General features: G+C 48.6%; 2 protein-coding genes across 4 annotated transcripts in view; one reads left to right on the forward strand and one right to left on the reverse strand.

Annotated features, from left to right (window-relative positions):
* RETSAT (retinol saturase) overlaps positions 1–4,390 on the reverse strand; it is a 15,488-nt gene extending 11,098 nt beyond the window's left edge. The window contains 3 exon segments of the mRNA XM_029938529.1: positions 2,530–2,737; positions 2,869–3,049; positions 4,359–4,390. Of these exon segments, the coding sequence (XP_029794389.1) occupies positions 2,530–2,737; positions 2,869–3,049; positions 4,359–4,390 (421 nt within the window).
* ELMOD3 (ELMO domain containing 3) lies at positions 3,805–24,674 on the forward strand. Of its 3 annotated transcripts, none has more exons than XM_029937704.1 (13): positions 3,805–3,865; positions 4,926–5,202; positions 6,539–6,714; positions 8,886–8,963; positions 9,419–9,488; positions 13,158–13,226; positions 14,164–14,252; positions 15,657–15,780; positions 16,031–16,153; positions 17,982–18,112; positions 21,956–22,032; positions 22,246–22,373; positions 22,849–24,674. In XM_029937704.1, exons 3-13 carry the CDS (start codon positions 6,607–6,609, stop codon positions 23,040–23,042), a joined length of 1,191 nt encoding a protein of 396 aa, XP_029793564.1. In that variant the 5' UTR covers positions 3,805–3,865; positions 4,926–5,202; positions 6,539–6,606; the 3' UTR covers positions 23,043–24,674. The 3 variants fall into 3 exon arrangements, with proteins under 3 accessions (XP_029793564.1, XP_029793566.1, XP_029793565.1); XM_029937705.1 differs by lacking the exon at positions 3,805–3,865 and adding an exon at positions 3,879–3,981; XM_029937706.1 differs by lacking the exon at positions 6,539–6,714.
* Positions 24,675–25,606: the final 932 nt, after the last annotated feature.

Consider the following 25,606-nt stretch of genomic DNA (forward strand, 5'->3'; position numbering starts at 1 on the left):
TTGGGAAACTTTTAACTTTTCAAACATTTTTAGAAAAACTTCTGGTGAAAAAACACATTTTATATCACAACCCAGAATATAAATAAATACATAATATAAATAACTGAAGTTTTGCAATAACTGAAATAGAAGTTTCACAGAACCATGTATGATGACTCTGATATTTTCTGTTCTACCACATTTTGAAACACAACCTACTAAATCAAGTTCATGATCCACTAATAGATCACACAACCTGGTTGCAAAACATTAGTCATCTCATTAAAAAAAATTTTTTTTTTCTGTTTTTTATTTATTTTTGATAGACAGAGATAGCACGAGCAGGGGAGAGTCAGAGAGAGAGGGAGACACAGAATCCGAAACAGGCTCCAGGCTCTGAGCTAGCTGTCAGCACACAGCCAGACGGGGGCTTGAACCCATGAACCATGAGGTTATGACCTGAGCCACAGCTGGACGCTTAACCAACTGAACCACCCAGGTGCCCCAGTCATCTCATGTTTATTTTTTTTTATTTTTAATTAAAAAAAAATTTTTTTTTGTTTTCTTTATTTTTGATACTGAGAGAGACAGAGCATGAGAGGGGGAGGGGCAGAGAGAGAAGGAGACACAGAACTGGAAGCAGGCTCCAGGCTCTGAGCTAGCTGTCAGCACAGAGCCCGATGCGGGGCTCGAACCCACGAACGTGAGATCTGACCTGAGCCGAAGCCGGAGGCTTAACCGACTGAGCCACCCAGGCGCCCCCAGTCATCTCATTTTTAGACCAACCCAAGAGAAGTGGAGTGACATGCTAATAACGGCTATGCAGTAAATCAGTGACAGAATCCAAGCTAAAACCCTGATCTCAGAAGTTCAGACTAAGAGTCCTTCCACTTAAAACAGTATTGTCTCCATCTGAGTCACAAGACGTGTCACACAGAATTCTAAAATTTATAAGTGGGAGAGACCTTGGAAATCAAAGAGGAGATCTAATTTTTTTCCTTAAAGCAGCACAACTCTTCCTTATAAGGAACCCCAAAGTATATTCTTTTTTTATTATTCTTTTTTTTATTTATTTCTGAGAAAGACAGTGTGAGCAGGGGAGGGGCAGAGAAAGAGAGAGGGAGACACAGAATCTGAAGCAGGCTCTAGGCTCTGAGCTGTCAGCACAGAGCCTGATGCGGGGCTCGAACCCACGAACTGCAAGATCATGACCTGGGCCGAACTCAGACCCTCAACCCTCTGGGCCACCCAGGTACCCCCCAATGTATATTCTAAAGATGATAGTGGAGATACTCTGGGTGGCCAAAGAGCAGCTCTCAGACTGAGGCACCCCCTGCTGAGCCTCTCCCAAAGTTTTAGAACCAACCATAAGAGTTGGGACAAGGCATATCCATTCGAATTTCTTGGTGGGCAAAATACAATTTCCCACGTGGGTTGGAAGAGATGTGCAGCCCCTCCATGCCCTTGAACCATGGGGAAGGGTAAGGAGAAAAGTTAAGGTCCTATAACCAAGTAGGGGAAAGGTCTCTTGTCTATCCTGCATGGGGGTCATGGACCTGTTCCTGGCTATGCCATTTGGTGAGGGAGCACGAGGCAGACTGAGGGGCAAAGCACAAGCAAGCACCCCCAACCCCGCCCCAGGAGGGATTTGTGTGATATTCCTTGGACACTCTTGGCTCCCCAAGAACAAAGGAAAAGGGTTTAAGTGCTTGCCATGGTGATGTGGGAAACTAAGGCATATGAAAAATTAAATTCCCTTACTGCCTAGAGCCCATTGACAAGTTCTTCAAACTGGCAGAGACCTCCCTCTCAGAGCTCAGCTGCCTCGATGATGGCACTTTGCAAGGGGCAAAAGAGAATCTTGGCTTAATATTATCCCAACTTCAAGGATCCCGTAAGTCAACTTGCTTTATCTCAACAGCCCCAAGATACATGCTGGCAATCATACTCCAAGCTTATGGCCCCCTATATACATCTAAAGGGTCGCATGACTGAGGTTTTATTAAATGGTAATAAGTCACATTTCCCTAGCAATAGCTAGCCCCTCAAGGTCCTAGAAACCTTGCTTCCAAAATACCTTAGAGACTTCTCTATCCCTGACTAACCACCACCCCCAACCTGACGGTATATAATGAGCTGTCACAACCCCAGCACAGCTCTTCCTGTCCATGGGTCCTGTCCCCAGGCCTTAATAAAATCACCTTTTTGCACCAAAGATGTCCTCAAGAATTTTTTCTTGGCCCCAGGCTCAGTACCAGCCCACCATCACCTCAAAACTTCATCACCATGACCTTGGCATGACGAGGGCTGGACCCCGCCGCCCGTGGGGCCACTATGGAGGGGAGGCGGGGGAGGCTTCCTGGGCAAAGGCTCTCACTGGTAGCGGACACTAAAGCGGGGCGGCTCCACGTTCAAGGAAGCCCTCTCAGCACTTTACATATGGGGAAACTGAGGCCCAGGTGGGCAGCGTCTTGCCCTGTTGGAATCGGAACGCAAACCTGCGAGGCAGCTCAAGTGCAGCCTTGGAACCTAAGGTCCCTTCTCGCTGACCTTGCTTGAGAACCTTTTTCCTGGCCTCCTTGTCAGTCACCAGCGGTGCGGGGGGCCGCCTGGCGTCCTTGGAGAAGGGGTTCGGGGAGCTGCCTGCGAACGGCAGCAGGTGCCCTTTGCAGAGGACCGCCAGCAGCGGCAAGACCAGCAGCAGCAGCAGCAGCGAAAGCCACACGGCGCCGGCGGGGCCCAATGTCGGAGTCCGCAGTCACGGTGCCCAGTCTGTGCCGCCGTGCCTCCGCAGCGCGTTTTTGTCCTTCCCGGGCCGGGTGCGGAGGCGGCATCGACCTTTGATCAGCCAGGACCTTTCTGGCCTGGAGCCAAGAGTCCGACGCGCACTGGCCCTCCGGGCAGCTCATACTCCCGCAGCATGGAGTTTTCTAGGCTGCTGGGAGGAGGGGCGCTCCAGGCTCGGAGGCTGAGCCGCGACGCCGTGCGCACGCGCGGGAAGGGACGGCGGGGAGCTGACTGAGACTGGAAGGCCCGGGAGCCCTGGGCCGCGGCCTGCGACCCCCCGACTCTGCCGAGGAGGTGTGGAGTGGAGATGGTCGTCCCGGACCTAGACGAGCTGGGAGCTGCAGGCCCGAGAGAGACCCCCGCCCGGGACCCAGGAAGCCTGGGTTGTGGTCCGCGCTCTGCCGAGGGCTCGCCAAATGACCCGAGGCAAGTTGCTTAGCTGTTCTCAGCATCAGGTGACGAGGAGGTTTCCGTCTGGAATCCACAAAGCCCCAGTCTGCCGAGGTTCCTTGATGGAGTGAGATCTACTGAGATCGCGAATCACCGCCGGCGAGCACCCAGCCCTGTGCCTCCCCCCTCCCCCCGCGAGGGCCAATCGTTCCTTCCGCGACCGCGGCACCCCCCTGGATGGCGTTGCCTGCGGCGGGGGCCTGGAGGCGCCCCCATGGCTTTGGCTAGGTCCCCACAGCACCTACGCTCCTTCCGTGGGGTACTGAGGGTCCGGTTGCTGCCAACGGCAAGCGTGATGATCAAAGTACTGTCAGATCTACATGGTCATTTATATTTAAAGTATGGACCCAGTTTCTGTTAATACCTATTCAGAGAGTTAAAGCTCAGCAGGAAGTTTGAAAATCATCTCCTTACTGTATAGTTCCTTGCCTAAAGTGGGTGTGCCATAAAGCCTTAATTTGAAAAGGACACAAGGCCATTTCCTTGGGCCCAACTATAAAGAACTTGCCTAAGGTTGATGGGAGTGGTTCTGTAACTTCCATTACTTGCTTATTTGACAGAATTTTTGCTCTTTTCTATCTCTGATACAGGTAGTAACTTGTCCGGGTTGAAGCCCCCAGAGCTCCAGCCAGACCTGAGGCACTAGCAGGTGTGTAAAGCTGGTCATGCTTCTACGCTGCTTGATTTATTTCACACACACAGAAGAGGCTTCTTGATATCACTCTTAGCATACCTGCCTGTCACCTTCCCAGGACTGGCTGATGTGTGAGTGTTTTGTTATATGGTGTCATGGAGGTCAAGGAGAAGGAAAAGGAAAGGGAACCAGATATTGAGGCCGCAAAGGATACAACGAGAGAGAGCTAGTTCCAGAGGTACCGTGACCACCAAACACTGTCCTCCCCGCTAAATTACAGTGACCCAAATGTCCAGCCTAATAGGAGATATTCACATTCTTGATGCTAGGAATCAGCCCATCCTACCACTCGGCAAAGATTCTAGTATGTTACGGGCAGCCAGTTCTTAAGGAATCTGAATCATGTTCCCACAGTGGGGAGCTGACTTCAAAGAGAGGCCACCCTCCTTCCGAAGTTACCCAGGTCTGTGAAACGTGATTGTCAGTGGTGTGTGGGCTCTCTGCCCACTTATGATCCAGATTGTTGTAACTGGCATCCATGATGTCTGGTTCTTCCAGGGTAAGTTGTGGGCCTGCAAGCCCCCTTCCCAAGGTGGGCTCATAGAGTCACTGCCTTAGAGTTAGCCCCACTGGCTAAGCAGCTACGACCTGTACCATATTGGTGTTCACTGAGGAAGGCTAGGCAATGTGTTGCTTTTGATTTTCTATCATCATAGGAACCAGGCCTAGTATTATAAGCCCCCAGACCCAACATGTGTCTGAGACTTAAGCAAAGCCTAAGGACTTCACTCACCAGGTGCCCCCAAGTCCCAGTAACTTCATTATTAGAGCTGTCCCCAGCATTTACCAGTGCTGCTTCTGCCTTCTGGACCCTTGAGAATCCGAACCTCAGACTCCTACAGCATCCCCTTCTTTTCACCCTTGGTGTGGATAGTAAGAGTTAGGCATTTGACCAAAGCAGCTGATTTATTCAGAATGTTTATTGCTGAAAGATTTTTAAAGTCAATTTTACCTTACAAAGGCTTTACTGAATGATGAAACTGGCTTTCTTTTTTATTTTTTTATTTTTTAACAGGGCTGAGACTTCAGAGACCTCAGGGACTTCTTTCAAAACTCCCAGAAACCTCCCACACCCTGGTGATGGCACATAGGGACTGTTTTCCTACTCTTAGTCTGAATGACTGCCAAGAAGGAAGGCAAAGGCAGAACAGTTGGGTCTCTGGCTTTCCCCATACTTCTAATATTTATTAAACTCCTTTCTGAGCCCAAGGATAAAGCTCATTAATGAATGACTTTGAGTCATGAATGAAAACTCTTGCTCTTTCCATGAGAAAGAATTAAGAGACGGACAGGTAAGCAAGCACTTCTATTTAGGAAAGAAGGTGTTGGTTGGGGATATATTGTTAATAGTGATAACACAGAGGATATATCACGAACTTTAGAGATGTTATAGGAAAAGCCTCATTATGATGCTCTTTGTTCTGTTAGGCGAAGCTTCTATTTATTCACCTCTGGGTCACTTGCCTTTGCTAGTAGCTTATGTTCTAAGTGGGTTGTGGGATTTTGTTTTGGATTTGTTTGGATGAGAGAAGAATTTCAATGAGGAATCCCACAAGGTATGTGTGATTCATCAGTTTGCTTACTTTATTGACCCTTTGCCAAACACATGCTTTGGCTTGATTATCCTCGGGACTGTGAGTCCAGGGTGATGACTTGTGAGCCTGGGAGCTGAGCCTGCCTCCCTTACCTTTCTCCCTACCTTGTCCAGAAATGGTCTTACTTGGACCCTGTGGGATTTATTGGCCTCTGGGACAAAGCCTTTGCTTTGGGATCTCAGGAAGGTTTTCTTCACTGTACTACAGAGAGAAGTCTTTGGCCACTGGGAGGGACTGAACTGGAGAGGGAAAGGAAGGATGAAATGAATCCTGAGTACACAGACCCCTACAGGGAGTTGTTCAGCGTAGTGAATCATCACATATTTCTGTTGTGTCTAATACTATCTTAATGGGTGTCAGAAATAGGAAAAAATTATAAGAAAAGATTCCTTCGCTCAAAGCAGCAGAGTATGATTTAAAGATAGACTGTGTTGGGGGAAGTAAAAATTCTAAGTATCGGGCACCTGGGTAGTTCAGTCAATTGAATGTCTGACTTCAGATCAGGTCACCATCTTACGGTGGTTTGTGATTGTGCTGACAGCAGTGAGCCTGCTTCAGATCCTTTTGTCCCCTTCTCTCTGTCTGCCCCTCCCCCCTTGCACTCTCTCTCTCAGAAATAAACATTTAAAACAAAACAAGACAAAACAAAACAAAAAACCCTCTAGGTACAATTTCAGCATACTCACAAAAGAGAAGTGGAGTCACAAGACTTACTACTTACCCCAGAAACGAGGCAGGGGTGAGTGTGCAGAGAGGGCAGTGAGCCAAGGTAAGGGTGCTCCTCAGTCCCAGATCACAAACAAGCATCCCTTTACTCATAAGGTGAAGGTCATTGACTTTTCTTGGGCTCGACTCTAAGTAATTATTTTAAAAGATGCCCCAGAAAAAGCAAAGCAGGCACTCGTCACAAATATCCTAAGCCCAGGTCCCTGTCTAAATGTCCAGACTCTGGCTGTGAACAGGTTTGCGATACTGTCAACCCTGAGGAAGCAACTCAGAAGAGCTGTTTTCTCATCATGTGGGCCTTTTGCAGGGAGCTTGTGCTGGCTGCAGTGCTGAGAGAAGGCGAGAGACCCTTGTAATGTAGCCCCAGTGGGTAAGATGGGCCACCTTGAGGAGACACAGCTGATCATAAAGGGACCAGAGGCCACAGAAAAGGTGGTGGTAGGGGTGTATTCCGGAGGAAAACCACAGGACCCAAGATTGGAGGTGAGAGGAACCACAACAAGTGTGTTCACAGGACTGAAGTGGCAATAATAGTGAGAAGGCATCAGGGCACCTGGGTGGCTCAGTTGGCTGAGCAACTGACTCTTGATTTCGGCTCAGGTCATGATCTCATAATCCGTGAGTTCAAGCCCTACATAGGGCTATGTGCTGACAGCTCAGAGCCTGGAGCCTGCTTTGGATTCTGTGTCTCCATCTCTCTCTGTTCTCCCTCCCCCTCAAAAATAAGTAAAGATTTACATTTTTTTAAATAAATAAACATTGTAAAAAAAATTAGTGAGGGGGCATCATGAGACCAGTGACGGAGGAGTTTGTTCAGCTGCAGTGTGTGTTGGCATCCATTCTTGTGTCCTGTCCTGGTCATAAAGAAACCAAAGCTCTGTTTAAGGAAGAGTAGTTGGCAAAAGTATGTGGGAGGGATTAGAGTAACAGAATAAGCTGGAATTCTGGGACCTTGACATAAGCACTGTTTTTTTTTTTTACTAGTTATTTTCTTTTAATTGGTTTCTTTTATTTATTTTAGAGAAAATAGTGCATTCCCATGGTTCAGACTCCAAAAAGTACAGAGGATGTATCTATAGTAAAAAAAAAAAAACTGCCTTCTACTCTACTCTTGTGCCCCAGCCACCCATGTCACTGGAGGCCATGTCACTGCTTCCTTGGGTGTAATTCTGGACATAGTCTCAGCAGAGCCAATCAAATGTATTTGTGTAGTTTCTGAAAATACACATGGTAAAATAATGTATATACTCTGCCCTTTGCTTTTCCCACTAGATCGATCAGGTGGATTGTTCCATATTGTCCACAAAATACTTTCTTCTTCTTTTTTATGGCTATATTGGATCTCATTGAGTTAATATGCTTTCATGTGTTTAGTTAGTCCTCCAGTGAGGTTTCGGGGGTTTTCTAGCCTTTTGCTATTACCAACAGTGCTACCGTGAAACGTGCTGTAAGCATGTCATTTTGCACACAGACGAGTATATCTGTTGGGTAGATTCCTAGCATGCAGGTGCAGACCCAAAATGTACAAAGTATATCTGATTTTGTCAGGCATTGTCAAACTGTAGCGTGGGAACTGTTTACCCTTCAGAGTGTCCTAACACTTGGTTTGCTAGCCAACACAGTGTGTTAGCACACTTTTTGATATTTGCTAATATGGTAAGTAAAAAATATCCATCTCAGAGTGGATTTTTAAATTTTTTTTGTTATAATGTTTATTTTTGAGAAAGAGAGATGGAGCGCAAGTGGGGAGGGACAGAGAGACAGAGAGAGAGAGACAGAATCTGAAGCAGGCTCTAGGCTCTGAGCTGTCAGCACAGAGCCCAACACAGGGCTCAAACTCATGAACTGCAAAATCATGACTTGAGCTAAAGTCAGATGCTTAACCCAGGCACTCCAATCTCAGAGTAGTTTTATTTGACATTTCTCTTATTTTTTTATGTTTATTTATTTTGAGAGAATGAGAGAACAGGCAGGGGAGGGGCAGAGAGAGAGTGAGAGAGAGACTTCTAAGCAACTTCTGCTCACTAACCATCAGATCATGACCTGAGCCAAAATCAAGAGTCAGATACATAACTGACTGAGCCACCCAGGCGCCCCCCGACCTTTCTCTTATGAGTGCGATTGAGCATTTTTTTGTATGTTTCAGAACTATTTGTGTTTCCTTTTCTGTGAGCTGCCCACATCCATGCCCATTTTTCTACAAGTTTGGGTTTCTTTTCCTGACTAATTTGTAGGATTTGATTTCCAACATTAGGAAAATTAGCCCTGTCTTGGTTATCTGAATGGCAAAAGATGGTCAAGTAGTGGTTTTTGTTTTGTTTTGTTTTGTTTTGTTTTGTTTTTAAGCTCTGATGAGGCAAGGTTTAGCTGAGCAGAATGGCCAAAGGTAAGGGAACTGCCTCACTGAACTTTACTTACTCAGAGCCCTAAGACGTTCCACGGAGCCAGGAAATCTGAGATAGCATTAATTAAGCTTTTTGCAGTTTTTCTTAAGACTAGATTAAGCAAGTTTCCCTTACAGTGTTCCTTACAGAGTGTTCTCAGGAGTTCAGCTATTTTCATGGGTGTGGTATTGGGAAGAAGTGTGACATTTAAGGTGTCAACTTCGGAGGACTGATATGTGCCCAAGAGGCTGACCCTGCTTTGTCTTACAGGTTGAGAGTGTGTGTACTGGGTGTCCTCCACCATATGACAAAGACAGCAGTGTTCTTCAGGCTTTCAGAGGGACTCCTGTACGTATCACCCATGCCCAGGACCTCCTGCCCATACATGCTTCTGTTGCATGCCCGTCTGTGGTGCCAGGCACCAGGGACACAGGACAGCACAAACCTTGCCTCCAGGAGCTCACACTTGGGAGCGGAGGTGTGGGGCACAAACTTGCAAAACAGCTTTTAGCCAGCAAAATAGTTGCTCTAGTGAAGCAGACTAAAGTGCAGTGGGAATACCAAAGGCACACCACAGTCTCAGTTGAGTGGTGTGAACTTTTGTTTACTATTCAAGGAGAGCGTATGCTTGCCTGCATATCACCCAACTTGTACATCAGAGTTGGAGTTTTCTGTGTGCTTCTCTTTTAAGATTGGCTTCAATCAACTGATGCTTCTGATGTCCGGTTCCAAGGGTGGGGGATGGTTGTGTGGACGGAGTGGTGTGGACTTACCCCCACACTAAAGGTCAGCTGCCCCTACAGATCTCAGAGTTGAAGAACAATGGCATCCTCCGGGCCCTGACAGCTGAAGCGATTGGATGGGAGCCAGGTGGTAAGGTCCCCTTCAGGGCCCTTGGAGCCTGGGTGGGATCCACGTTCAGAGCTCCCCATGTCTACTTTTCATCATTTGTACTTCTTTCACTACTTGTCCTATAGAATTTTATAGATTTATCATTTTTCAAGGAAAATTAGAATCAACACTGGATTAGGAGTCAAAACGCTTGAGTCCTAATGTTGCTCTGCTAGTGGCTTAGTGTGTCCTTTTGGGCAAATCGTATCATCTTTGTGTCTACAGCGGGGCTGTCAATGCCTCCATTATCCTCAGAGCGACATGGTGACAATGAAATGATTTGGTGCATGTGAAAGGCCTGAGAAAAAGGCCTATTTTATCTACTTTATGTGATTCTCTCATATGCTGTATTTAAAGCTCACTTCACTTGCTGATTTATGATACGGAAATGCCTACTCATCAGTTGAGAAATACCAGTTCTGGAGTCCCATAACTCTGGGTTAAGTGCTGCCGGTCTCGCCCACCAGCTGTCAGATCTAGAGCGATGTTTCTTAACCTTCTGACCTTTACTGGCTTCACCTATAAGCTGGCTGTGTGACAGGAATTGTGTAAGGAATAACTGAACTATGTAAGGTACAGTACTTAGCACACAGACTATATAAATCTTAGTAAGTGTTCACTGATTTGTATTGTCATCTTTAAATTCCACAAACTGAAAATATAATCTCCAAACATACAGGGCTTGCTAAAAATATTCTAATGTAGAAAAATTATTTGGAGATCTATGAAGTTTCTTCTAATAGGATTTTATCAGGGCATCTGGGTGGCTCAGTCAGTTGAGCATCTGACTTCAGCTCAAGTCTTGATCTCATGGTTCATGAGTTTGAGCCTGCTTCAGACCTTCTGTCCCCCTCTTTCTGCACCTGCTCCGCTTGTACTCTCTCTTAAAAATAAATAAACATGTAAAAAATAAAAAGAATTTTGGGGCACCTGAGGGGCTCAGTCAGTTAAGCATCCAACTTCAGCTCAGGTTATGATCTCATGATTCGTGAGTTTGAGCCCCAGGTCAGGTTCTGTGCTGACAGCTCGGATCCTGGAGCCTGTTTTCGATTCTGTGTCTCCTCTCTCTCTCTGCCCCTCCCTAGCTCATGCTCACTCTCTCTCTAAAATAAGTAAACAGTAAAAAATATTTTTAAAAAAGTTTATCTTCGCTGTATGATGACAAACCTAACATTTATTAGACATTTTGCTTTAAATGCCAAAATATTTTATATTTCAGTATAATTAGCATTTATATGCCAGATATTTTTAATTGTATTGAATGATTACAACTTTCTTCCAGATTACTCTCAGCTCATTTAAATTGATAGGTTCATGAGGCTTTTGGCTGGCTCAATTGTAGAGCGTAGGACTCTTGATCTTGAGGTCATGAGTTTGAGCTTCACGTGGGGTGTAGAGATTACTTTTAAAAAAATAAAATTTGGGGGGCACCTGGGGGACTCAGTTAGTTAAGTGTCTGACTCTTGATTTCAGGTCAGGTCATGATCTCACGATCTGTGAGTTCGAGTCCGTGTTGGGCTCTGCACTGAGTGCGGAGCCTTCTTGAGATTTTGCCTCCTCCTCTTAGTGCCCCTCCCCTGCTTGCTCATGCGCACGCTCTCTCTCTCTCTAAAAATAAATTTTAAAAAATAAATAAACTTAAAAAGACAGGAACTTCTTTAAATACATAAACAAACATTGAAAAAATAAAATCTTTAAAAGATAGATAGATAGATAGAGCTAAACAAGCTTACTAACTCAGCAGTGCTGTTTCCTGTGTAAGTGAAAGAGAGCCCAAATAAAGGAGGCAGTTGAAAGAGGAAGAAAGATCAAGAACATTTACTCTCCTGAAGGTTTGTTTGTGTTTTGCCTCCACTTTTTTCTGTTAGTCAGGGGGGCCCTGGTATTTACATCAGGATCATCTTTGGACGGAGGAAGTGTCCCTGGCTCCAAGAGGCAGGGGATGGGGTGCTCTTGCATGCCTTGGACATTTGTCCCCAGTGTTTAGGCACCAGAGTGCAGCTGCTGCCTGGGCCCGTATACTTCTGTTGACTTACCTGCGATCTCAGCAGATTTGCACACCTTGCTTCTCCTCCTGACTCACAAGCTTCTGTCAGGTTCCTTGTAGGTGAGGGTGTTTGGGGTGAGAAGTTGACCAAGTTGCTTGGTATGAGGGCCTGTGGGGTGAAGAGTCCATGAAGCTGGGCATTGGTGAGGGTGAGGGGGGACGAGACCCTCGTCGGCGCCATCCTGAGTGGTCCCTGCTGCCGCTCTGCTCTCCTCTTTGTTCAGCTGCTTTCTCCCTCCTTTTCATCTCGCAGCGTGCTAGAAGGAAGTTTCATTTTCTTCACCACCCAAGGTCAGGCACTCTGTATCCTGGCAAAGTTATCTAGCTTGGAGGCCTTGAGGCTCGGGGTCCCAGTGCACCCCAGAGCAGGGCTGGCAAGATTGAATATCCTAGAAATCCAGACCCATGTCCCCTGCTGCCACTGCCCACCGTCCCCCAGACCTGAACCCAGAACGGTCAGTAACTCTAGCTGACACACACCGAGTACTGCTCTTAGGGCCACGTCCTGCCCTGAGAAGCCCTCATGGCAGTGCAGGAACAAAGCACATGGTTAGTGCCTCACCCGTGGGAGCACTGCCGGGAGCAGGGGGGATGAAGGGCTCGCCGGCCTGCGGCCTCAGGAGTGTGCTCTCAGCAACAGCCCTCCGTGGCTTCCCAGCAGCTTTTTTTTCCTCGACATCTGTTACCGGTTTGAGTTTCCGGTAGCATTTTATTCATTTTATTTTATTTACAAGTATGCTTTCAAAACCGTTTATTGTCCTGTGCTACTCTCGGTCAAGACTGCATGGCCGAGAGGTCTGCCCCCTCACTTTTACCACTGGAGATGGAAGCTGGAGGGGCCGTGATTTGGGGTCTTGGACTCAAGTCTCCGTTTGCTCCATTATCTGTCCATTTCTTCTCTCACAAATGGGGAAACATCTGCAGCAGGGCATGCCACCAGCAGTCTGGGCCAGAGAGTGACAGTTGTGGTTTGGAGAAAAGCCTATCGAGGCTGCATGGAGGCCATAGGGAACGGCTCTTGCTTCTTTCAATCATTCCGCAAGCATCTATTGAACGCCTGCCTCGGGTCAGGCACTGAGCTAGGTTCTAGAGAACCCTGTCGCCAGGTAGCTCCTGGTGTTGTGGGAGAGCCCGTTACAGCTCTGATGAGCCCTGGGTATTAGGAACCTATAGAAGAGTGGCTCCCAGTCCAGACTTCATGAGGTCAAAGAAGGCATGTGGGTGAGGGCTGGTGTCACAGTTATCTGGGGTACTGACTGTCCGAAGTGGGGGAGGTCTGTGCAGAGGCACTGCAGGTGGGAGGCGTGGAGGGACTCTATGTGCCCAACGGCACAGCTAGAGATGCAAGAAAGACCCAGATTGTGAAAGTATTTAGATGTTGTGCTGAAGAGTATAGATTTTTATCTTGAGGATTATGGAGAATCCCTTGAGGGTTTTGAGCAGGGGCTGACATCATATCTGCCTTTTCGAACGTTCACTCAGGCAACCGTGGGGAGAGCGTATCTGAAGGCAGCAAGACCCAAGGCAGGCAGCCACGGCCAGGGCTGCAGCAGCAATCTGGACACACCTACATCTCAGAGGGTCTTTTCTTCTCTCTATTACAGCTGTGAGTGTGGAGGTGCTCAGAGCCCAAGAAGAATGGGAAGCTGTGGACACCATCCAGACAGAGACAGGTAACCTCAGGGATGGCACTGTCCCTGCACAACCCCACCACTAGTAAGGGTGCCATCCACATGTGTGCCTAACATTTTTGTGACCCTGAGATTAGGAGACAATTCTCATTTTAGCTCCTGGACATAGAATAAAGTATCTTTCCAAATCCAGAGATGATGACATTCTCCCTCTGGAGGAAATGGGCAGAATGCCACAGGGAAAGGGCTCCCATCTACTCAGACCTGAGAGAAGGTAGGGAGGACCTTGACTTGGGTCAGTGTCTGCAGGGTGGTGAGGCCGGGCAGAAGGATGGAGGCCGGCAGCCAGGGGCCCTGACTAAGGTTGTTCACTGTACAAGGAAGTCTCTGGAGAAGCCATCTGCTGGAGGGCTCTGAGGGCTGGGCAAAATGGTCTCATTTCCTTTTCTGACAGGTTCAGAGGGTAGAACTGGAACGCATACCTGGCTTGAGCTCTCCTGGAGCTCCTGAAAAGTCATTACAATGGACTGTGTCTGTCACCTGTATCTGCTAACTGACAAGTTAACTCCCTGTGGATGGTTCAAAGGACGGAGAAGGGGTCGTTCATATACAGGGTGTGAGAAGGGCAAAGTCGCAGTTAGGAAAGGCCCCTAAACAGACAGGGGCACCTACTCCAGGCAGTGACTTGCCTCCTCATAGATGAGTGGAATTTAAGGATCCCCCTGCAGGGCAGATCTGTCCCTACTCAACCGCAGAGGTCGGCCTAGCAAGGCTCTGAACAGCGGGTCTAAAAAGGGAGCTGGCCCAGCAGGTGATGGCAGCCCCTTGAAGGAGGATTGGTTTTAGCTGTAGGTATCTGACGTTGGCAACTGAAGGCCAGCACTTGGCTTAGAGGTGACAACCAGAGGGCCGTAGGTAAATGCTCGCTGACAGAATGACTACCATTATCAATCCTGGACTGTCTTCCTTTTTGCTACAGGTCAGGCCAGCTCAGACCAGCCGGGGCAGCTAATCTCCTTCAGTGAGGCCCTGCAGCACTTCCAGACTGTGGACCTCTCTTCCTTCAAGGTACGAAGTAAGGAGGTTTGGGGTCTCAGGAAAAGGACCTTCTTCCTAGGGGCCAGGATTCTTTCCCACACTGGGCAAGCAAGATAGAAGCTTCCAGTTGAGGACCCTACCTCACCTAAGAAATCTTAGAGCACAGCATCAGGGGTAGCTAAGGACCCATGCTTCATCGAGGACCCCAGTGACCTTTTTGGGACCATGCCCCCAGAGTGCTTGTGGCCCTGTCATACAGAAGTCTGTGTAATGGCTCCTTGTTCTTCCTCTGGAACCAAATGCTAGATAGTTCCTTAGGGAAGCAAGGCATCCTGTCTAGAACGCGGAGAAATTCTTGGCCATTGCAGGAAAATATTCTCTTCCCTGGGAATTACTTCTCCTTCCTGGGAACCAGAAGTAATTTGAGAATTTTAAAAATATATGAGGTTGGAAAAAGAAGAAACATTGAGGTAAATAAAAACTCGTGGGCTTTCTGGGGCAACTGGAGGGACTATGAGTAACTTTAAGAGAAGCTGCAAAGACAAGAGTCAGGTTGGATTTTAGGACCCAGAGAGCCACAAGCTCCCCAAATCCGCACTCTTAAGACCTGCTGCGGTGGCCCTGGAGCCATGAGCCAGCATGACCTTCTGAAGGAGGTGCTGGTGGTGGTATGGACAGAATGCTCCAGCCACCCCTCAGGCGTCCAGCTCCAAAAAAGTCCCCACCAAACGCCCCTCTCTACTGGCTCCCTCACCCTGGAAGTTGAGACGACCTGCAACACTTTATACTTTATGTCCTTTCCAGAAAGAGACAGACCGACAAAAGGTAAAGCAGCCCTGCCGGGAAACCTGGCCTGGCTTGTGTCAGAGCAAAGCGGGGCCCCCCCGCACCAGCCATCTGTAGCCTCCTTGGCAGTCAGTGAAATAGGTAGCTCTGGAGAAGCCCGGAGGAGCAAACGCAGACAATGGGCTAATAATGCCTGTATTGGGGGACATCTCTTTTCTATTTGCAAAACTTCTGGGGGCCAGAGAGCCTGTCTACAGAGGTTGAGCAGGCATTTCACAGCTCCTGCCCCCTTTCACTGGCTCACAGACCAGCCAGTTAGTGGCAGAGCTACTTCTTTCTGCAACAACTGTCCCTGTGCTGATCCTGAAGGCCAGTTTGTTAAGCAGGTGAACTCAGAGGGGCACCTGAGGGGCTCTGTTGGTTGAGTGTCCATCTCTCCATTTCAGCTCAGGTCATGATCCCAGAGTTGTGGGATTGAGCCCCGAATCGGGCTCTGCACTGAGCATGGATCCTGCCTGTGATTCTCTCTTTCCGTCTGCCCCTCTCCCCTGCTCATGCTATCCCTCACTTGCCCTAAAATTAAAAAAAAAAAAAAAAAAAGGCAAGTGAACTCAGCCCTTTGCCCATTGCCTGCAATTTTCTCCCCAGAAAAAAATCCAGCCAACCATCCGGAGGACTGGGCTCGCCGCCCTCCGGCACTGCCTCTTCGGGCCTCCGAAGCTCCACCAGGGCCTCCGGGAAGAAAGGGACTTGGTCCTGACCATTGCTCAGTGTGAGTGCAAGGGCTCCATCTGTGGTCCGGCAGAGAGCACTGTTTGCCCACCTGTTGTTGAGGCTAAGCCAGAGGTCTTTACTGCACCACGTTGTGGGGGTGAGCGGGAGCTGTGGGATGAGAATGTGGGAGAACACAGTGACCTGAGCACAGTCCAGGTCTATCTCGTGCAAACCATTTTCTGAGAAGCCCTCAGTCATCCCTGCAGAGGCCAGCAATCTGATGGGGAAGGGGCATTGTTTTGGGGTAGGTGGCCTGGATAACCAAGACCCAATGCATGGGCGAGTCCTCCAGACCATCTATAAGAAGCTGACTGGCTCCAAGTTTGACTGTGCCCTCTACGGAGCCCACTGGGAAGATCTGGGCTTTCAGGGTAAGAGACAGGAATGGTTTGTCTTTTCCTTGACCCCTGATTCCACCACTAGAGTCAGAGCCCAGACAGTCCTCTTCCTATCATGCCAATGCTCTGAGGCCAGATATCTGGAGGGAAGCATTCCAGGAAGAGGGTACAGGAAATGCAAGGGCCCTGAGGTGAGCATGTTCACTATGCTTGAGAAACCGCAAGGAGTGTGGCGGAAGCAAAAAGATCACTTGTGGCCTTGTAGGCCACTGTCAAACATTTACTCTAAGTGAGACAGAAAGCATCAGGGTGATAGGGTTTATAATCTAGTGTTTTCTTTTTCCTCTTTCCTTTTACTGCAGATGAAAATTTGCTTTATATTAATTTTTGAGTGAAACAAAATGATTTCAGCTGTTTTTAGATTATACAGCTCTTTTTTTCAGAATCATATCAAGTTACATTTATATGGAATAGGAAAATGTCTTCATTTAAAAAGGAAATTTTAGGGACACCTGGGTGGCTCAGTTGTTTAAACATCCCTGCTCTTGATTTCAGATCAGGTCATGATCTCATAGTTCATGGGTTCGAGCCCTTGGGATTCTCTCTCCCTGTTTCTGCCCCTTCCCTACTTGTGTGTACGCATGCTCTCTCTCTCTCTCTCTCTCTCTCTCTCTGAAAATCAATAAGTAAACATAAATAAATAAATAAATAGGAAATTTTATGTACCCGTAATAAATTGGTCAATTGGCATTAACAACATGTTTAAATTCCTTTATCCTCCGTCATCTACAATATAATTATCTTAAAATTTTCCTCCATATGCAGTGAGAATCATGTCAGTGTTACAATTTTTGTTTCAACCATCAAACAATTTTATCTTTTTTAATTTTTAAAAAAATTTTTAATGTTTATTTAATTTTGAGAGACAGTGACAGAGGAGGAGTGGGGGAGGGACAGAGAGAGAAGAAGACATGGAATCTGAAGCAGGCTCCAGGCTCTGAGCTGTCAGTACAGAGCCCGATACAGGGCTCGAACCCATGAACTGTGAGATCATGACCTGAGCCAAAGTCAGCTGCTTAACCCACTGATCCACCCAGATGTCCCAAACAATTTTAAAAACATTTACCCATATGTTTATTCTTTCCATTGCTCTGTTTTTCTTTTTTGATATTCTGAGATTTCTCCTTTTATCATTTCCTTTCATTTTCAAGAACTTCTTTTAGCCATTTTCTAAAGTACGCCGGCTGGTGATAAATTAGTTTCAGGTATATAATACAGTATTTCCACAATTCCGTATGTTAGTGCTCATCAAGATAAATGTACTCTTTTTTTCTGTATTTATTTTGAGAGAGACAGAGAGCATGAGCAGGGGAGGGAAGAGAGAGAGAAAGAGAGAAAGAAGAGAGAATCCCAAGCAGGCTCCTTGCTAGCAGTGCAGAACCCTACATGGGGCTCAAACTCACTCACAGAACTGTGAAATCATAACCAGAGCCGAAACCAAGAGTCAGACAATTGACTGAGCCACCCAGGCACGCCGTTTGGTCCTGCCAGTGCCACTGGCTAAGAGGGGCACAGGTACCAATTTAATGACTCATTACAGGAGTCCCTGTAGACTTCTACATCATCTACAATGTAGACTTCATTGATATTGCAAGGGTACGGGGGCGCAGTCCCAGCTCCCCAGTTTGCTGACAGTACCTTGGAGAAACTAAGGGGCACTTGTTACAGTCAGGCAGGGGCGGATGTCTAGACTCCGCACGTGGCCTACAGCAAAGGTAGTCAAGTCCTTGAAGCCCATGGGAGGGGGGACCTCATTTGGCATTGCTCGCCGTCACCCTCCATGTCCTCATCTCTGTTACAGGAGCGAATCCGGCCACAGACCTGAGAGGAGCAGGCTTCCTTGCCCTCCTGCACCTGCTCTACCTGGTGATGGACTCAAAGACTTTGCTGATGGCCCAGGAGATTTTCCGCCTGTCTCGTCACCATATCCAGGTGGGGCTTTGCTCAGGAGCCAGAAGAAAGGGCTGTGGAGCCAGGGTCTGGGTGCTCAGTGCTCCTGAAATCAGGAGAGCTTCATGGGGGGCTGTCTCTAGTGGCTGGGGCTCTCAGGATGATGGGGGCCAAACCAGGACCAGGCTTCCCCCGCCAGCCTGACCTGTGCTGGGATCTGAGCTTCACTGCTTGTTAGCCTGGGTCTCAAGCAAGTGTTTCAACTCCTCAGAGCCTTGGTTGTTCTCATCCATAGAATGGAAATCACAGACACTTCAGCTGGATAGTTGGGAAAATTAAATAAGATAGTATACAAAAGCACGAGGCACAGCTGTGATATTAACATGTCAACTCACTGCCCTCCCTGAGGAAATCCCTTCAGCAGTATTAGTGGGCTCTCCTGACCCTGAAGGAGCAGAGTTAGGCTTTATGTGCCCCAGAGGAGGGGCTTTGCCTGTGAGGGTCAAGTGACACATGGTCTTACTGACAGGCCAGAAGTGGCTTCTGTTGCCCTCGGTCTGTCCCAGCCTTCTTTGGGGTTGGGTTTCATGGTTTTCCCAAGTAGTAAAAGGTGGTAGTTCCACCACATTGTTTTGGTTTGTTTTATTGTTTTTAAAGATTTTACTTTAAAATAATCTCTGCACCCAATGTGGGGCTCAAATTCACAACTCTAAGATAGGAGTCACACGCTCCGGGTGCCATCCAGGTGCCCCATCCCACCGTTTTAGAAAAAACAGTTTGACCTGTTTCCTGCCATTCATCTATGCCAGATGCATGGGACCTGTAATTCATCCACTAAACAAAACAAGTTTAAGTTACATATTTATTTATTTTGAGAGAGAGAGCAGGAGAGAGGCAGAGGGGGAGGGAGAGAGAGAATCTTAAGCAGGCTCCGTGCTGCCACTGCAGAGCCTGACTTGGGGCTCACACTCAAGAAGTGTGAGATCATGACCCGAGCCCAAATCAAGAGATGCTTCTCTGATTGAGCCCCCGAGGGACCCCCACTAAACCAATTTTTCTTAAGCATTCCCTATGCTAGTTATTGTGCTTAGTGCTTGGGATGCATCCGTGAACAAAGCAAAGAGCCTTCTAGCACAGAAGATACTAACACATAAATGAATGACCGAGTATGCCCAAAGGTGATGAGTAGTAAGGAGAAAGAACAAGTAGGGCCAGGTTAGGGTGCTCAGGGTAGCTCTCATGAGAGAGTGGGACTTAAGACTTTGAAGGAAGAGACGATGTTGGCCCTGTTGGTATCTGGGGGAGAGCATTCCATGCAGAGGAGCAGCAAGAGAGAAAGAGAAAGAAAGAAAAAAAGAAAGAGGGAGGGAGGAAGAAAGGAAGAAGAGCCAGCATATTTTTCTGATGGATTGATTATGGGTATGAGAAAAAGAGGTTTTTAGTCTGAGCAACTGGAAAGGTAGAGTGGCCATCAACTGAAATGGAAAAGAAAGAGCAAGGTTGGGGGGTTCAGTTTGCCATAAAATTTTTATTTTATTTTTTAAATGTTCATTCACTTATTTTGAGAGAGAGCAGAAGTGGGGCAGAGGCAGAGAGAGAGGGAGTGAATCCTAAGCAGGCTCCCTCCAGAGTCTGACACGGGGCTTGATGTCACAAATCTTGAGAGATTTGTCATGATCTCACGTTCGAGCCCTGCATCAAGCTCTGTGCTGACATCTTGGAGTCTGGAGCCTGCTTTGTATTCTGTGTCTCCCTCTCTCTCTATCCCTCCCCTGCTCGTGCTCTGTCTCTTCTCAAAGGTAAATAAACACTTAAAAAATATTTTTTAAGTCAAAGGAGGGGGCAATCCTATACAAGTATATATGGTAATGAAAAAGGCAATACACGAAGGTATAAATGCGTTGTTGCTGACCTCAGCCACTCACATTGAGATGAGGATAATTATGAACATTTGTTAGCAGCTCCTAGGCTATGCTTAGTATTTTGCATATGTGGTCTAATTGCTTGTAACAGTAACTCTGTGAGCATGTTGTGGACTAGATAATAGAAAACATGAACCGTAGGTAATAAAACCTAGCTCATAACTTTTTTGTAATGACCAGTGACTCGATTCCACCCAGCATGGCCCCTGTGTCAAGGTCCCCAGGACCCTCCAGGTTCTATGATTCACTAGGGGGACTCCCAGGACGTGGTCTGCAGTCACACTCGCAGCCCTGATTTAGTCTAGTGGAAGCAAAGTCAGCACAGGGAAGGAGTGTCTGGGACAAATCCACAGGAAACTGGGCATGAGCTTCCTTCTCCTGGTAGAACCCTATGGGACACACTGATTCCTCCAGGCTCGAATCATGCGGCATAGGAAATGTTGTCAGCCGGGGCAGCTCCCTAGAGATTCAGTACCCAAGGTTTTATGGGGGGCAGTCGTGCACGCACCCTCTGTGTAGCACACAACAAAATTGCAGAGTCACAGAGAAAAAGCAGATTTTCAGCATAAACCACATTGTTTGTCCAAACAATTGGGCACATGAGTCATCCTGAGGGAACGGTGGAAACCCTCCCCAAATCCAAGTTCCCAGGTGCCAGCCAAATGCCACCCTTGCAGGCAGGGTTTCCCAAGGACAGCAGTTTCGGGCCTGGTGTGTTAACTCTTCCCTGTGCAGTACCCAAACATTTCCTTTTTGGTTTTAAGAAGCAGAAAGCTAAGTCTCCTAGGGTTCTGGTGGCCTTCCTAAGGACACACAGCCAGCAGGCAGCCAGGCCAAGGTCTGGAACCCAGATGTCATGGAAGGCCCTGAGAAAAATCTTTGCAGAGCTAGAAGACCCTCTACAGTTCAGTGCTGTCAGAACTTTCTGCAGTGAAGGGAATGTTCTATATTGGCACCGCTCAATACAGTAGCTACCAAGCACAGGTCCTATTGAGTGCTCTATGTATAGTGAATAGGACTAAGGACTTCCGTTTTGTTTTGTTTTTCAAAAACATTTTGAGTTTACTTATTTGAGAGGAAGAGAGAGAGAGAGAGAGAGAGAATAGGGAATAGGGGAGGGGCAGAGAGGGAGAGAGAGAATTCTAAGCAGGCTCCCACTGTCAGCACAGAGCCCCACTTAGGACTTCATCTCACAACCGTGAGATCATGACCTATTCCAAGATCAAGAGTGACACGCTTCACAGATTGAGCCACCCAGGCGTCCCAAGAGTTCAGTTATTTTCAACTAAAGAGTTTAATTTTTTTTAAGTTTATTTATTTAATTTGAAAAAGAGAGAACCAGCAGGGGAGGAGCAGAGAGAGAGAGTGAGATAGAGGATCTGAAGCAGGCTCTGTGCTGACAGCAGAGAGCCAAATACGGGGCTCAAACTCATGAACCGTGAGATCATGATCTAAGTCAAAGTCGAACACTTAACCGGCTTAGCTACCCAGATGTTCCAAGGAGTTGACTTCTTAATTTTGTTTAGTTTTTAACTAATTTATATACTTTTTTAGTTTATTTACTTATTTTGAGAGAGAGAACACAAGTCGGGGAGGGGTAGAGAGAGAGAGGGTACAGAGCCCACTGCGGGGCTGGAACTCACAAACTGAGATCAAGACTTGAGCTAAAGTTGGACACTTAACCGACTTAGCCACCCAGGCACCCCTAATTTTTAACTAATTTAAGTGGTTCTATGTGGCTACCTGCTACCATACTAGGCAGCACACAGTTCTGCATCGTAATGTAATGGCTTTTTCTTCTTAGGGGAAGCAGATAGGATAAAGAGACTTTGGCTCTTGTTCCCAACTAAGGAGTGTACTGACCTGTGTGTGCCTCTCAGGGGGTGTCCTTGGGTATGTGCAACAGTGGAAACTAACATGGAAAGAGCCGGCTGCCCCTGACCCTGTGCCCGCTCCATTCCAGCAATTCCCCTTCTGTCTGATGTCCGTGAATATCACCCGCATCGCAATCCAGGCCTTAAGGGAGGAATGTCTCTCCAGGTGAGTCCCCCCACCGGTCACCCCCAGCTGGCTGAGGAGGGCAACCCAGCAGAGCGCTGTTCCCTCCCACCCCTGCCCCATTCTCCCAGCCCTCCCCTCTCCTGGAGCCTCAGCAGAGTCCAGTCCCAATGGCTCCCTGGGGGAATAGAGGGCGGGAGGCACCTGGCTGTCAGCTTGGCTGCTGCAGAGCAGGTCACCCTCCTTGTGCTGTAGGGAGTGTAACCGGCAGCAGAAAGTGATCCCAGTGGTGAACAGCTTCTATGCCGCCACCTTCCTCCGCCTCGCACACGTGTGGAGGACTCAGCAGAAGACCATCACAGACTCTGGCTTTGTCCTCAAAGGTGTGCTATTTCTTCTTGGGGAGCTCTGAACTCCTAGGGTCCCCAGCTTCAGGGACCCCAGGATAGTTGCTAGACTGGTTTGAGTTACAGTTCCCTCCCCCATCGCCCTGTTCACACTTTCTCAAACTCCAGCTTCCCAAAGTCTCCATCAGCCCACCCTCTGGAGCCTGCTGGTCATCCTTTCTCTCCACCTCTCCTCCCCTTCTGACTTCAGATCCTATTTACTGAACCAAAAGCTGGGCCCAACTGTTGGACTGACCATTCAAAGTCAAGACTGTCCTGGCCAAGGTAGAATGTGTAGTTCCTGTGGCTTACCTGGTCCGTCAGCCTCCCCTCTCTGGAGAACTCTCCACCTTGGACTCTTTCACCCTTCTCTCCACAGGGTCTGGGCTGGCGGTGCCCCCCAGAGGTGCTAGGCCTGGACTGGTGTGCAGTGCAAAGTGCCCTCAAGCCTTTTTTCATTCCTCTGTTCCAGACTTGGAAGCATTGGCCAAGAAAAGCCCGAGGCGGCTGCTCAAAACCCTGGAAATCTACCTGGCTGGAGTGTCAAAGGGACAGGCCTTATTGGGAACACAGAAGTGCTATGGGCCTCAAGCCCCTCACTCCAAGGATCTCACCTTCACAGGCGTGTGTGACCTGCCACTCCATTCATCCACAGGCACCGGCTGATCTGACCAACCAGACGCCAACAGCGAGACCTAACTGCTGAGCCACAGGGCCTGTGGGAAGGGCACAGGCCACATTATGCGGAGTGTGCGCTGGCTGCGCCTGCTTGGGGAAGCCATGGACCTCGGCCACGTGTGACATTAGGGGTAGTTAGACTCGTGCCACTCCCTGCAGACCTGTGTCAGAGCAATGAACTTGCCACAATTGGAATTGGGCTAGTTTAGAGCTAGTTTCCAGGTAATCCCAGTGAGTGAATGGATTATGAGGCGGGAAAGCCCTCCCTGACCGTTCTGCATATCCACACATCTAAAGATACGCCCGCACGGAAGCTCCAGAATTCTGACCCCAGGGGCAGCAGGCTTTCAGGCCTCACATGCCCACAGGACAGGACCCTGTGGCTAGCATTTGAAGGGAGTAACAGTGGCAGCAGCCAATAGGGGGCAGCATGAACCAGAGCAAGAGGCCTTCCTTTCCCTCCTCCGCCGGTTGCTCCGGGGCCCCTGGGGGTTTCTGGCCTTGCATTTAGCCCACCCGGGTCTCCCCATGCTTCAGTTCCGCTGTTGAGGGTACGAAAGCTTTCAGCTGGGTGTCTCCATTGCTTTCATTCCCCACTGCCCACCAGCTGGGCACCCCCACAGGGTGCACAAACCCCACCCCGTGAAGGTGCGCGGTTCCCACCAGGGATTGTTTTCTGGCCTGGATGAAGGAGGAAATTCACATTCTGGCAGTTTTTGAATAAAAGACTTGTCCTAGGCCCAGGGCCCAGAGTGTTTCCCTCCAGGACAAGTCTGGTTAGAGCCAGGTACTCCAGCTCAGGGAAGGCACCGGTCCTGGGCTCCAGGAGGGAAGGCTGCTCTGCCTTGGCCAAACACCTGCTGAGGGCATAGGTATCCATCCCGCACTTACAGACCCAGAGACTGGCCAGTGGGCCAGGTGGCCGAGCTGCCTGCAGGTTGCTGTGAGACATCCACGTGTTTTTCCTGTGTGTGCTTCTGGGAAGCTGGTAGCTCTGTGGCTCCCTTCCTCCAGGCTGCAGTATCCTTAGCTGGGCAGCAGGGGGCAACCGAGACACTGCTCTCCAGTCCTCTGTACTCCCTCCAGTAGACCCATTGAAGACCACTGTCCAGGCCTTGCAGGCCTCTCGTAATCTAACCCCCTGGAACTGGGGCCCATCATAGAGGTGGGGATGACAGCTGGCCACTAGGCAGGAAACTGGGCAGGGAACTCCCCACTGCTCTCAACAGGATGCCTCAACTCACACAGCACTGTCTTGACCAGACCTGAACTAATCTTTCGTCTGTATTTTTTCCTCCCGTCTGGGTGCTTAGCTGGCCTGCAGGGGTGGCAGGGAGCTTTACTGGGCTCGGTAGAGGCAGAGCACAGAAAGGAGATAGCTCAGCCCCCACTTAAGCATCAGGTTCCGTAGTTCCTTCCCTGTGCTGGCTCTCAGGCCGGAAGCCTCAGACCTTGGGACGTTACCAACACAGTCCAGGGATTAAGTTGTGGTTCTGTTGGGGAAGGAGGCAGGGGGCTGAAACACTCTGAAAGTAGATAAAAATCTCAACCTGTGCTTTTTTTCTTGGAAGGCCCTAACTAGGCCTTCCATGGGAGACATAAAGTGCTTCTCCACCCTAACAATGTCAGAGCCACAGATTTGGTGCAGCCCTCACTCTCTCCTTTACAAATTATCGCGGGTCACATGCTGTCTATATAGGCAACAGCTCCACCGAGGGAAGGCTGGGGGTGCTATGCAGGGGAGGGGATTTTTCAGTGCTGCTTTGCACAAAATCAACAAATGAACTTGGTCAGAATTTGTCTGGGATGGAAGAATCCAGCAGGTCAGAGTCAGAAGCCACAGGGCCCATGGAGCCCAGGGGTAAGGGTGGGTCAGGATAGCCACAGCCCTGCCTCGCCTCATGAACTCGAGTCCAGGCGTACCCATCCTTGCTCTTTTCCACCCAGATCCTGCCCTCCAGGGTGGGGCCGCTTTGGGTGACTGTTCTCCTCCTATTTGGCTATCTAGCCCCCTTGATATTCCAGCCATCATACCATCGTACAAGAGAAAGAACTAAGGCCTCGACAAGGAAAAGCAACTTGCCCGGGATGAAATGGAGGCAGAGGAAGAACCAGAAGCCATGACCTTCCACCCTAGTCTGGAGCTTTCCCCCAGCCCTACAGGGGCCCTGTGCTCATCGGCCTAACATGATGCAGTGTGCCTGTGAGGTGACAAGCCAGACTTCAGCAACAAGAAGTTATCCTTGTCCTCTTGATTGGTAAGTGTGTCATTTGGAAGCCACCTCACAATACTTTATTAGGACTGCTGAGGAAATAGCTGGCCTGAAGAGAAATGCATCCTGGGCCCATTGCCACAACCTTGTCCCAGTTGGGAACGTGTGACTGAACGGATCTGACAGAAAGCAACCCTGAGGCCTGGTGCTGTGCGGCTTCCCTACTGGGTTCATAGCAGTACCTGCTGGGCGCCCCCTGGGGACTCCTGGCCCCTCTCCCTCATCCTGCAAAGTCAGTGGACTGGGGGATCCTCACGGGTCCTCCTCTGCCCCCACACG

The sequence above is a fragment of the Suricata suricatta genome, chromosome 4 (assembly GCF_006229205.1).
Source record: "Suricata suricatta isolate VVHF042 chromosome 4, meerkat_22Aug2017_6uvM2_HiC, whole genome shotgun sequence".
Lineage (NCBI taxonomy): Eukaryota > Metazoa > Chordata > Mammalia > Carnivora > Herpestidae > Suricata > Suricata suricatta.

Coding starts and splice junctions, on each gene's coding strand:
- ELMOD3 (XM_029937704.1), top strand. CDS start 6,607: ATGGGCCACCTTGAGGAGACACAGCTGATCATAAAGGGACCAGAGGCC. Junction 18,113..21,955: donor TGTCTCGTCACCATATCCAG/GTGGGGCTTTGC, acceptor GCTCCATTCCAG/CAATTCCCCTTCTGTCTGAT. Junction 22,033..22,245: donor AGGGAGGAATGTCTCTCCAG/GTGAGTCCCCCC, acceptor CTTGTGCTGTAG/GGAGTGTAACCGGCAGCAGA.